The 12775-nt window shown below is 59.7% G+C and overlaps 1 protein-coding gene across 3 annotated transcripts in view; it reads left to right on the plus strand.

Annotated features, from left to right (window-relative positions):
* The first annotated feature begins 9870 nt into the window (after nucleotides 1-9870).
* Nucleotides 9871-12775, plus strand: part of TWIST2 (twist family bHLH transcription factor 2) — a 39849-nt gene continuing 36944 nt past the window's right edge. For all 3 annotated transcript variants that reach the window (XM_090269756.1, XM_090269764.1, XM_090269770.1), the window contains exon 1: nucleotides 9871-10542. In XM_090269756.1, coding sequence (XP_090125882.1) covers nucleotides 10025-10507 — 483 coding nt within the window. In that variant the 5' untranslated portion in view covers nucleotides 9871-10024 and the 3' untranslated portion in view covers nucleotides 10508-10542. The remainder of the gene's footprint in view (nucleotides 10543-12775) is intronic.

Consider the following 12775-nt stretch of genomic DNA (forward strand, 5'->3'; position numbering starts at 1 on the left):
TGAACCTCCATAATCATGTTCGCCAATTCCTCATAATAAGTCTCTTCTTACTCTGCCTCGGCCTGTCCTCCGACCTGTACCCCTGCCCCTCTCCCCGTCTCTGTCTCTCTCTCCCCCACTGGTTCCGTTTCCCTGCGGAGCTCTGATTAATACACACACAGAACACGGCACCCGCCGCTGGGACAGTGAGCACATTCCCAATGTTGTGCGGCCATCACCGCTGCTTAATTCCAAGGCACTTTTATCACCTCAGACGGCGACCCTGTACGCAGTGGATAGTCACTTTCCATTCCTGCTGTTTGAAACGGTACCTGGGATTTGTTTTAATCAGCCGTAGTAAGGCACGCAGAGACAGAAACGACTGTCCTTTGAAGAGGACGTTTTTATGCTGACAGGGCCGTGGAAACAGGAGGCAGGGCATGCGGGGACACGCCGGGCGTGGTCAGGGGACAGGAGCGGGCCCGTGGGCAACAACTTTCTGCTGGTTTTTGCAGGAGAGGGCAGGTGGGCAGGTTAATGCTTCCAGGGGACTCTGGGCTGGAAGGGGGTCCCTAGTGGTCAGTAGCCAGCCCTGGGGTGGCTGGGGCAGAGGCGTGTGTCCCGGCCAGCGGAGCCCAAGGGCGTGAGCTGTGTGGGATACGATTGGTCAGTCTGCACAGCAGGGGCGTGGTCTCGGGCCGCTGTTAGCCGTCTCCAGGAACCAGGCAACTCTGGGAAGGCCGACCCTCTTTTGACCCTAAGATTTCACAGCATCATAAAATCCAGAAAATGAAAAATGTGATGGACAGACCCCCTTCTCTCAGCCCCCAGTGTTTGGTCTGCTCCTGGTTTCTGTACGGATTTGCCTAGTGTGACTATTTCATATCAGTGGAGCCGTGCGGTATGCAATTCTCTCCTGCCTCATTTTATTTGGCATGTTTTCAAGACCCACCCATGTCATAGAACGTATCAGTACTCCATTCCTTTTCATGACTGAATAATATTCCATCGCGTGGCCACACCACATTGTTTATCTGTTCGTCCGCTGACAGGCGTTTGGGTCACTCCCACATCTTGGCAGTCGTGAATAATGCTGCCGTGAATACTTCTGTTTGCACGCCTGTTTTCAGTTCCTTTGGTGTGTTCCCAGGAGTGGCGTCGCTGGCTCCTGTGGTCGCTCTGCATTTTACTTGCTGAGGAATCACCAAACTCAGCCAGAGCAGCTGTGCTGTTGTATGCTCCCGCCACCGCCGGGCAGAGTTCCAGGTCCCCCGCGTTCCTGTCCACACTCGCTACTTCCTGTGTGCTTTTTGTTTCTGTCACAGCGCTCTGCAGCTGGACTTTTATACCTAGTTGGTGGGGACGCAAAATGGTCCAGCCATTCTGGAAACGGCTTGGCAGTTTCTTCCAAAGCGAAGCCCACACTTACCCAGGACTCAGCGATGTCGCCCCAGGGTGCCTACCTGAGAGAGAAGAGAACATGTCTCAGCGACAACCTGAAGGCAGCTTCATTCACAATCGGCCCCAAACTGGACGCGAGCCCGATGCCCATCAGCTGACGGCCGGACAAACGAGTTGCACGTCCCACACAACGGACGCTCAGCGATGGAGGAACAGACTAGAGGCTCCTGCCACCGTGTGGGTGGGGCTTAGCAACTGTCCCACCCCGAGGCAGCCAGACACAAAAAGGCGCTGTCCCTATGCTTTCTGGAAAAAGTAAAACAGGCACAGGAATGACTCAGCGGCTGCTGGAGGCTGGGGTGGGGGTGGGGGGGCGGCGGGGAGAGGGGGAGGGGACTGACGGGAGAGGCCACAGAGGCATTTCGGATGAAGGACCTGTTCTTGACTCTAGAAGTGGTTCCACATTTGCCAAAAGGAATCCAATTTTAATCTTCAAATGGGTGCGTTTCACACCTTTACAAAGTGGTCGATTAAAAGAGACGAGGAGACCCAGCTCCCCCTCCCACTGAGACCCACCTTCCTGGTGGGATGGGGTGTGTCTGCCTGCGGGCCTGGAGGGGGGCTTGGAGGGGGGCTTCGCCTGACCGTGTGGGGACCGGCCCCTGCCCGCTGACAGCCACAGCGGGGACTCGGGCTGCCTTTGGCTTCTCTGATGTGTCCTTGATGTTATCGGCTCTGTCACCCTCTCCTCTTCCTCATCCTCCTTCCTCTTCATCAAGTGTATGAGCATATACATTTTGCATCGTTGTTGATTATATACCAAAATATCACTCATGAAATTTTCCTAGAAGAAAATACAATTTTCCAGATCTCTTACACAAATAACTTAAGAAATTAGAAATGAGTGCACGTGCTGGCTTCCTCTGACACCGCGAGCCCCTGTGCAGCCCGGACGTGAGCGACCGGGATTTAAGCCACTCGGTCATGAACTGGCTGCCACGGGTTTCCGAGGGGACACACGGTCCAGGCGCGAAAACCAGCGGGAGAGCGCGGGGAGCCCAGCACATCACACACACAGTGTTCCTGCGGGGACCAGGAAATGAGGGGACAGCTCCGTCCCCCGGTCCTGGTGTTCATTAGCTCTTCCTCAGGCGGGAAACGCACCCGGCGAGACACAAACCAGAGCTGCATTCACGCTATTTCCGAGTTGAGCGTGCGTGTCCTGGGAGGCTGCGGGCCGCTGGGCCGGAGCGGACGGACGGACAGTCGCAGAGGTCGGAGCCCGGACACGGGAACGGGGTGGGTGACTCCTGGGCTGCTATTATTCATCTTTCCTGGTAGGAGATAAAGAAGTAAAATATGAAAATGGAATCAAATGAAAGAACTAAAAATCTCTTACAAACCATGGAGCCCAGAGAGCGCCACTCACCCTTATCCCTCCGGAAACCCGTGCAGACATTTTCTCTTCCGCGAGGACCCCCGTGCGCTCTGTCCCGGTCCCCTGGGAGAGAGCCACAGCCCGTGCCCCACGGCCCCGGGACCCCAGCACAAGAGGACCTGCTATACGCCAGAGTGTCTGCCAGAAGACTTCTTTGATGTGTATTTAAACTCATGATATAATCAGAATTTTAATACAGAAGTTTAATTCCAAGTTTATTCCTTAAAACATTTTGGGTTAAATCTGTGTTTATTTAAGTAAGTGCTCAGGACTTTTTAAGTCAGATTTTCAACATGAATTTAGTTTTCTGAAGAACATTTAAAAACCTGGAGTGTATGGGTTTACTTAATATCTGCTAAAACTCAAAAGCGCCATGCGGAAGAGAGGCCATAATTTCTAATTATAAAGCATTGGGGACGATAAATTCACACGACCTTTCCAGGGACGTTTATGACCAGGCCTCAGCCGGGCCGCGGCTTTATGAGGGGTTGGGCATGTGCGGTCACCAAAGGCCCCCTGCACCGTCCTGAGACAGATTAAACGAAGTCACGCTCATGTCTTGGCAGGACACCCACCCCCCTGCCAAAAGGCATCAAAGTGGGGCATGACGTGTAAGGTCCCTGGCAGGGACCACGGTGCTGGGAACAGGACCTGCATGTCGTCACGTTAAGGGGATCGTCAGGATGTTCGCCCCAGCCCGTTGTTTCACGGAGGGGAAACCGAGTCCCGTGGTGAGGACGGAGCGAGGCCGTCTCCGCGTCCGTGACGGGACCCCGAGTCCCGGTCTGCCTCTGCCCCTCCGCACAGCCAGCTGCTGGGGCTCGATCGTGCGGATGTTTCCTTCTTACGGGCTGGAGCAGCGTTTAAGTTCTGTGTGGCCTGGTCCCAGCTAGTTTATCTCAAGTGAAAACATAATTACGTGCCCGGGGAGAGGGGGGCGAATGTAACCCCCCGGGGAACCCCAGGCCTAAGCCCAGGGTTTCAGCCTGCAGCTTCTCTCTCTTGAATGCCCGTCTCTCCCCCCACAGCCCTGTACCAGTGCCGCGCTGCTGCCCCCGGCCTGGTCCCCTGGCTCCCCGCTTCCCTGGCTCCCCGCTTCCCTGGCTCCCCGTTCCCCTGGCTCCCCATTTCCCTGGCTCCCCACTTCCCTGGCTCCCCGTTTCCCTGGCTCCCCGTTCCCCTGGTTTCCTGGTCCCGTTCCTTGGCCAGCTGGCTGGGCTTTGGAGGCTGCTTCCTATCTGGCTGTCATCCTCCAAGTTCTCTCAACAAAAAGTTGGCTGGTCCCCGTGTCCTCCTTCAGAGCGCTCCTTCGCCCTCATTGCCGTTGGAAGAAAAGCCAAGCCCAGTAACTGGCCCTACGAGATGCTGGAGAGCCAGGAGTCTGCCCACTGCGGGGACGGGCCTTGTTCCCCGGCCCGGCATCTCCTCCAGCGGGACCTCCCACCCGCAAGGCCCAGCCTGCCCTCTGCGCCCACCCACCCGGGGGCACCCACACAGCACAGCTGGATGGTCAGGGCTCCGGCGCCACGTGGCGCAGGTGAGGCCTGGCGGGGGCCCGTGCCCAAGGTCGGCTGTCCCAGGGGATGGGGGCCTCCATGTAGGCAGACGCCGAGAGGAGGGATGGGGAGGGAGGATTCCCATCGTCGGAGTCCCTGAAGCCAGCGCAGCCTGAGCCGACACGATCCTCTTCTGCCGAGCAGGTCAGGCTGCCTTCACGTCACCTGCAGCCGAGAAGGTGTTGGCAGGACCCCTGCACTTGGCCACGGGAAGGACCTGTGGAGGGGACACCACTGCCCTCCCACCCCGTGGGACCTGACACGTGCTCACGAGTTCGTCTGCATGCCCATCCCCCTCCTCCGCCCGGAGCACGGACGCACCTTCGCCGGAGCCTTTGCCAGCGCCCGGACCCTGCAGCCTGGCTTCCTAACCCACCCCAGGCCCAGCACGCGTGTTTCGTGTCTGTGCGGCTCCTGCCCCACTTCCCCGCACGTATTAGGCGCACAGCCAGTGACGAGGAACGAAAGGCACCGTGTTAACATTGCTCTCGTTAATTACTCCTTCCCACTGAGGCGCGCGTGTCCTCGGGATTGGCCGCAGCGTCCAGCAAGGAGGGAGGTCAGCCACGGGTCCTCTTACTGCTCGGCCCTGTTCGAAGAGCAGGGGCCGGGGCGGGGTGGGGGGAGAGGGCATGAAACATGAGTGACAAGTTGGGAGACTGAGAACAAACCAGGCAGGACAGTGAAAACTACTTGAGAAACGTGTATTGAAATTCCATGGAAGAGCTGAAACGGGTTTCCATTCGGGTTATCAGGACTGGCATGCACTCGTTACATTTCTTGCAAAATGGTGGGGGGGGAGAAAGCAGACTTCCTGACTCGTGAATTAAAGTGAAGCTAGAGGGAACCCATCTGCCCCTAGAACCCGCTGGAGCCGCGCTGAGGGCTCCCCAGCAGCGAGGGGCCGAGGGCTTGCTGGGAACCCCGCACCACGCCCGCCGGGCACGGGGGCAGCGGTCTGGGCGAGAGGAGGAGGAGGAGGCCGCTGGCGCCCCTCTGCCCGCTGGAGAAGCCGCGTGGCGGGAACCTGAGGTGCCCTGGCCGGCAGCCTTCTGACCCGACCTGGGGCTGAGGCCGTCAGGCTGGAGCCCCGAGAGGACCGCAGGCCCCAGCGTAGCCCCGGCAGAGGCCGGAAAACCCACCTTGTTGGACACAATCCAATCTGCTGGCCTGGCAGTGGCGAGCGGGTGAACCGCGTGGTGCGTGATGTGACATTGGAATCTGAGGCAGGCTTGGAGGGCGCGCAGAAGTCTGCCTCACGCTGTCTGGGGGCCGACAGTCCCACCGCGTGGGGAGGAGCTGCCGGGAGGCCAGCGGGACTGGAGCGGACCGGGACAGGAGGGCAGAGCCAGGGGGACGCTGTCACCGCCGTCGGCAGGCCTTACAGACCCTGGTCAAGCTGGCTTTACACAGAGAGAAACAAGCCCTTCCCGGGCGCTGAGCAGAGGAGGGGCCAGGGCCGGGGGCATCCCCGTGGCCCATTTAACCCGTCCGAACAGTGTGCCCAGGTTCTGGGACATGTCTGCCGGGGCCGCAGGTGAGGCGTCTGGGCCTGGGCACCGGGGCCGGGCCTCCCGCCCTGAGATGCGAGGTGCCCGGTGAGGTCTGCAAACAGGCCGGTCGCAGGGCCCTGCGTGCCTGTGCCCTGCAGCGCATCTGTGGGGCCTGCCCTTCCTCGGCCCCTCGGACAGCACTCGGGTGGAACTAGGGAGGGAGGCTGGTCATGCGCGTGGTCCCTCCCCTGTATTACCAGTGTTTGGAATCCTAAGTCAGTTTCCTATCAGCCAAAGGTGACCGGTGAGAGTTGTGTTTGACGGACATTATAAACCGGTGGCCTTCTACCGCAGCCGATGGCTCCCGCCACGGCAGGTGCTGTCCTCGCGTGCCGGCCAGCTCGTGCCGCCTTCAGCCCGGGGGCGGGGGTGTCCGTGGTGCATCTCTGAGCCTTCCCACATGACCCCAGGAGGCACCGAGGGCTCCGGGCTTATGCCCACGCCTGACCAAGGTCTCAATCCAGGCACTTCTCTCAGGAGGGGCGCCCGTCAGTCTGGACACCGCAGTGCTGGCTGTCACCCGGCCGCTGGCTGTATCCGGCATTTCCAGAGGTCAGAGCCGGAAACTGCGGCACGTCAGCGAGAGCGCGTCACGCGTTTCCACTGACCGTGGCCGCAGACTCAGAACGCCACGGCCTTGCCTCCTTCCTTCACTTTGTACGCGAGTCTCTTTCCTCTCTGGCGGGAAACCTTGATTCCCGAAGGCACGAGCGTGACTTTTATCTGCGTGCGCTTACAGCTTCAGAATAGTGAGAGCGGCCGTGTTACACACGGAAGGGTGAGTGCGGTTCGTGCGGTTCAAGCCTCTTGTGGCCTTTTTTTCTTTTTTTGCTGTCGGAACGCATCCCACTAGGGACGTAGTCGGAGGCCAGTGTTTGAAAGCGCTCGTCACTTACTCCTGTCTGCCAGGTGAAGCCACCAGGCCGATGCACAATCAGGTGCTTGTGGTGGCTTTTGCTTTGGATTTTTCAGGAATTTCTATTGTGTTTTGATTTTTTTTTTTGTAATTACATTAAATATCTGTATGATTCCAGAGCCAAGCCTGTAATTTATGCAGAGAAGCCTGGCTTCTGCCACAGCCCTGCCTTCTCCCTTCCGCTCAGGTCACAGGTGAGCTTCCGCGGCAGATTCCAGAGATTTGGTTTATAGTCCAAGCCCCCTCCCTCCCAAATCCTAATATGAGTTTGGTGCAAGAACCACTGTGATTAGCTCTCTTGCAGACGTTTATAAACATGTATGAAAGGCCAACGTGGGCTGCACATTGGTTAGAAGTGGGAGTTGGGGTGTCAAGAAAACATACCCTGGGGAGAGCCCTGCCCTCCACCCTCCAGGTCCCAGTCGCTGTGGGGGGCTCAGTCAGGGTGTTGCGGCAGCGAGCAGGACCCACACTGGCTGCTTCAGGCGGAAACCGAGGCCACAGCGGAATTGTGTGGAGCTGAACAGACGCGCTGCAGCGCAGTGTTTGGGACTGACGGCCGAACTGCCCTGCTGGACGGAGCCCAGGAGAACAGCGACTCCAGCAGGACCCGGATCAAGGAGCCATTGCCACCTCCCCAGCTGGGTCACTCCTGCTGTGCGCCACTCAGAAAACCCACGTCCGTGCCCCGCCTCGGGGTCCTTCCGCCAGGCACGGCAGAACCCCCCAGCCCCTGCCACGGGGCCCCACGAGGCCGGGCTGCGGCACACGTGGCCCTCTGCCCCGCCACACCCACCAGCGCACCGTGCAGACCAGGGCAGCCAGCGCCCGAGAAAGGCTGTGTCGAGCCTCCCCTCCCCGCAATTCCGGAAGGAACAGCAGGGAAAGATGCAGAGGACAGTGGGCGCCCACCCGCCAGACATGGGGGAGGAATGTCACCACATACTGTCCTCTGCGTGCTGGCTCTAGAAGGCTTGTCATGTGCCTTTCTGAGCCGTTTTTTAAGGAGACATCTTCAAAGGGGATTTTAAAAGAGGACCCGCCTACCTGTGATGTGTGCCTTGGACGTTAGGTGTCAGCCCTTTCTAAGCACAGCTGCCCTGCCCCGCTGCTGCTGCTGCTGCAACTTAGGCGAAGGTCGGCTTAGACCCGGCTTTGGGAAAGCGCTCTGGTGCTCACCCCCCATGTGAGCGGGGCTGGCTGCTCTCCTCACCCCAGGTGTCCTCATTTGCTGGGGGGTGGGTGGGGGGCGGTCACTGGACTCATTTAAGCTGGGCCCACAAGGACGGTCTGGGTCCCAGGATTCCCCACCCCAGTGACACCCGGGTCGGTAAAAGATCAGTGAATGGAGGCTGAGAGTGACCATGAGAGGCTAGTCTGGTGGCGGAGGCCCAACCCGACCGCAAAGCCCCGGGAGCACTGAGTCCCAGCACGGGCAGGACTGCAGGGGAGCAGGCTCCTCTTGCTTTCTTTTTGTTCTTAACATTTTAATTTTAGTATTTTAAAGAAAGGGATATCCGAAAGCTATTTTGCTTCCCTGGATCAACCAGGGCCTTCCCAGGGTGGGGCTGGGCGCAGCGGCTGCAGAGGACCCTTGAGTCATAGGATTGCTAGCCCGCGGGTCAGGAAGAATCTAGAAACAATTAGCTCTGCTCCGTAGCCATGTTTGTGTGAAGGCCTGCTCTTCGCTCACCAGACTGTTGGGGAAATGCCCCCTTGAGCGGCCAGGGGCCCCGCGGAGGCCGCCCTCGAGTTTCCTAACGCCCAGTCCCACGCGCGGGCCAGGCGAGGAGCCGCAGAGGCCGAGCGATTCGCCGGCCCCGAGTTCAACTTCAATAGGAGGGCCCGGCCCGCCCTTGATCTCGCGGCCAGCCTGACAGCCCCGCTCAGGCCCGGGCCTAATTGAGCCGGGGCCACCTGGGAATAGGTTCAAAGGCATCGAAGCCGTAAACCACCTCCAGGCCCCGAGCCAGAGCGGCCGGGGGAACAAAGAGCCCCCCCACCCCCCGAACCACTTCAAACGGGCCCGCGCTCGGCGTCCAGATGGCGCGGGGCCGGGGTCCCCGGTGTTGCCCGCGAGGCCGGGCCCTGAGCTCCCGCTGCCCTACGCCTTCCTGCCCGCAGCTGCCCGTGGGCGCCCAGCACAGGGGAGGCCGCACAGCTGCCCCGGCCGCCCTCCGTCCACTGCCGGCTGACAAAGCGAAGGGGGAGCGCAGCGGCTGGGGCCCGGCACCGGGGCGAGCGGGCGCCCTCGGCCCACACACCGCACCGCGGGCAGGGCCACGCAGGTGGGCGAGGCGTGCTCCGCGCTCCCCGCTCCCCGCTCCCCGCAGAGGCTGCTGTGGCGCTTAAGTGTTACGGCACTTAGGAGGGTCTGCGAAAGGGTTGGAGCCACGGCTCCCAATAAGTTGGGATGAGAAACGTCCCCCACACAGGGCCTGGGCAGAGCGGGCGGGGACTCCGGGGGTCCTCGCAGTGCGTGCTTAAGGAGCGGTGTCCCCACGTCCGCGGCGGAGGCTCGGGAATCCCTGCCCGCGCTGGTCCCCAACCCAGGCTGAGCGCTCGGGCCACGGCGAATGCTCGCTGCGCGCCCAGGCCCCGGTGTCCCCGGAGGCTCCCCGCCGTGTCCTCACCTCCTGGGAGCGCATCGAGGGTAAGACTCGCCACCGGCGCCCCTTGCGCCCCGGGAGAGATCCCGCAGCCCGTTGGGGCCCGATCTCCACGTTAAGAAGCAGACAAAGCCAGGTCGGCTAAGTCCAGGGCGAGGGGCAGCCGGAGAGCGGCCAGAGCCCGGGGTGGAGGCGCGGGTGGCGCGCGAGGTCCAGGCCTCCGAGATGCCGGCGGCGGTCAGGGCCGAAGGGGGAGGCAAAACTGAAAGTGCCGCGCCGGGGGGCGGGGGCGTCGGTCGAAGGCCCCAGAATTTGTCCAGCCCCCCGGCCGCGGTGGCCAATCAGCGCTCAGCCCTCGCTCCTGACAACTATTTAGCAACCCAGCCCGGCTAGAGTTTCCAAAAAAGTTAGAATAACTTCCTCTCCCGGAGACCTCGGTTTTGCACAAGCCGGCCTTGAAATCAGAGCGTCTGGAGCAACTTCGATAGCGTGTGCTCGGTGGCCGCGGGCTTGACCAGCGGTGCGCGCTCGGCGCCCGGCGCCCCCAGCCCCAAGCGCGCCGGGCGGGCGCCATGGAGGAGGGCTCCAGCTCGCCCGTGTCCCCCGTGGACAGCCTGGGCACCAGCGAGGAGGAGCTCGAGCGGCAGCCCAAGCGCTTCGGCCGGAAGCGGCGCTACAGCAAGAAGTCGAGCGAAGATGGCAGCCCGACCCCGGGCAAGCGCGGCAAGAAGGGCAGCCCGAGCGCGCAGTCCTTCGAGGAGCTGCAGAGCCAGCGCATCCTGGCCAACGTGCGCGAGCGCCAGCGCACCCAGTCGCTCAACGAGGCCTTCGCCGCGCTGCGCAAGATCATCCCCACGCTGCCCTCGGACAAGCTCAGCAAGATCCAGACGCTGAAGCTGGCCGCCAGGTACATAGACTTCCTCTACCAGGTCCTGCAGAGCGACGAGATGGACAATAAGATGACCAGCTGCAGCTACGTGGCCCACGAGCGCCTCAGCTACGCCTTCTCCGTGTGGCGCATGGAGGGCGCGTGGTCCATGTCTGCCTCCCACTAGCGCCGCGCCGCCCACGTCCGGACCGGCGCTCCGGGGTAGGTGCTGAGCGCGCGACCGGCGCCTTGCGCCACGGGGGGCGGGGGGCCCGGCCTGCGCATCCTCCTCCCGGAGGCTGAGCTGGCTTCAGCGGCGTCAGGGGGTGCACTTTCCCTCCTAGCAACAGATGGGGATCGGTTGGGAAGGTCCCATGTCCCAGGGCCACCCTTGGGGCCTTTTACAAGCTTCCATGCAGGGTGTCAGTCGGATAAAGGGGGATCGGCGACAGTCGTATTTTCCATTCTGGGTGTCATGTGGGGGTGTACGGGTGACTTTTGGGGGAATAAGCATCGGAGGCCGCGCAGGGGAAGAGACGGGGACCCGCTGCCCTTTGCGTCCCGCGTCGCGGTGGCCCGCCTGGAAGCCGCCGAGCCCGGCGTGCTGTGTTGTGGCTTCGCACTCTTACTGCGGAGCGAACACCCAGTTCTCCCCGGCAGCTCCTGCAGGACGTACTGCCTGCGCGTAGGCCTATCCGGTGGGCCCCGGGGTGCGCACCCGGAGCGCCCAGATTTGCCTGGAAAAGGAGGGAAGACCGCCCAGTGCTGGCGGCTCCAGGGCTAGTGCAGCCCGGGAGCCCGGACGGCCCCGCCGGAGCGCAGGGGAACTGCGGGGGCTGATGCGCGCCGATCGCAGCGCGGAGGTCGGGAACCCCGGACGGGAGCCCCGGCTGCCCGCCGGGAGGTGGGACAGACCTCGGAGCTGCGAGCCTCGGGTCCCAGCCTTGAACCTGGACAGCCCCGGAGGGGGCTCTTCCCGCGCCACGTCCCGGCCTCCAGCCCCGCGGGGAAGTGCCAGGGGTCCAGGCTGGGAAACAGGTTTGGAGGGGACGGAGCCGCTGCTGGTCGGCCCCGCGGGAGCAGGCAGAGGGGACGCAGCCGCTGAGAGCCCTGGGACATTGGTTCCCCCCGGAGAGCGTGCAGGGCGTTGCGCCCCGACCTTTTCCTCAGAGAGCTTGGAAGTCTCTTCGGAAAGGCTCTACCCACCAGCTCGCCGCCGGTTCCAGAAACCTCTGTGGGGGTAGTGGCTCCCGCGGGCAATGGAAGGGTGCAAGATTTACTGGGGGGATGTTAAAAAATCCTTCCTCCGCAGTATGTTTAGTCTCTTGCTCACCTGGCAGCGTTTTCCTATAAAAGTCTCTACTTTGCGCAGAAGGAGTTTAGGTGACTCGCTGCCCGCACTCCCAAACGGACCGTGCGGTTTTTAATTGGCCTCTATATCTGAAAACGCCTGATCTAGTGCAGGTGGATTTTATTTTTAATTTTAATTTTGTGTGCCACTGGAAATTCTGCTAAAATTCTCTCAAATGATGATCAGTTTATGACTCTTGAACAAAGAATTTTCGCAGAGAATAATTTATGGGAATCCTCTCCTAACTTTGTCAAAAGCAGATGGGAAGTGTCTCAACCACATATTTCTCCAGGAAAGAGGGTTGGGGCTGGCTGAGAACTGGGACGCTGCAGTCGGATAATACATTAATTCTGGGGTTTGTGCCTAAATTATGAGCTTCCATTAGTCAGCTCCACTTACCCGCTAGACCATCCGCAGTTTATAGCACAACTGAAATAAGAACAAACAGATGAGGAATGTCATCTTTTAAAAATATACACAGACAGATTTGTTTAAAGAAAATGCCAACCAAATTATCATTAAGATGGTCTCCCAGAAAATTATTGAACACACATACCAGGAGATATGACTTTGTGCAGAATTTAGTAGGGTCGCTTAAAAACGATGGCGTAGCCGAAACAGATAACCAGACAGAGATCATAATGAAAGATTATCTAAAAGTAAAAGGTAGTGCTTGTCATAAGTAAATGATGTGTTAAGAGTTTATTAGGGGAAAAAAAAACCTTAAAATATAACAAACAACACATTCCTCTGGAGGACGAATGATCTATACGGGGCCCATGGACTTTTATTTTTATAAAATTGGATCTAATTGACTAGTTTCAGTAAACAAGCTTCTTTAAGTAGAAAGATACCCAGCCTCACCGGGAGAGGAGGAAATACGGGTGTTCTCCATGCGGGAATGACTGCACACCTGTTTACTCCCCGGACAAATCAGGCAAATACTTTGTATTCTTTTTGCTTTAATACACCGGTCTCTGTGAGTGTAAATGCAGTCAGCATGGGTGTTAGTTCCTGAAAATGTTGCTGCATGACATTTGTTATTTATTTGTAACATTTTAAAGAAACACTAGTTAGAGATATCAGCAAAGAATTTCTAGACCT

Source organism: Furipterus horrens, unplaced genomic scaffold (genome assembly GCF_987537825.1).
Source record: "Furipterus horrens unplaced genomic scaffold, mFurHor1.1.pri manual_scaffold_1, whole genome shotgun sequence".
NCBI classification, from domain to species: domain Eukaryota; kingdom Metazoa; phylum Chordata; class Mammalia; order Chiroptera; family Furipteridae; genus Furipterus; species Furipterus horrens.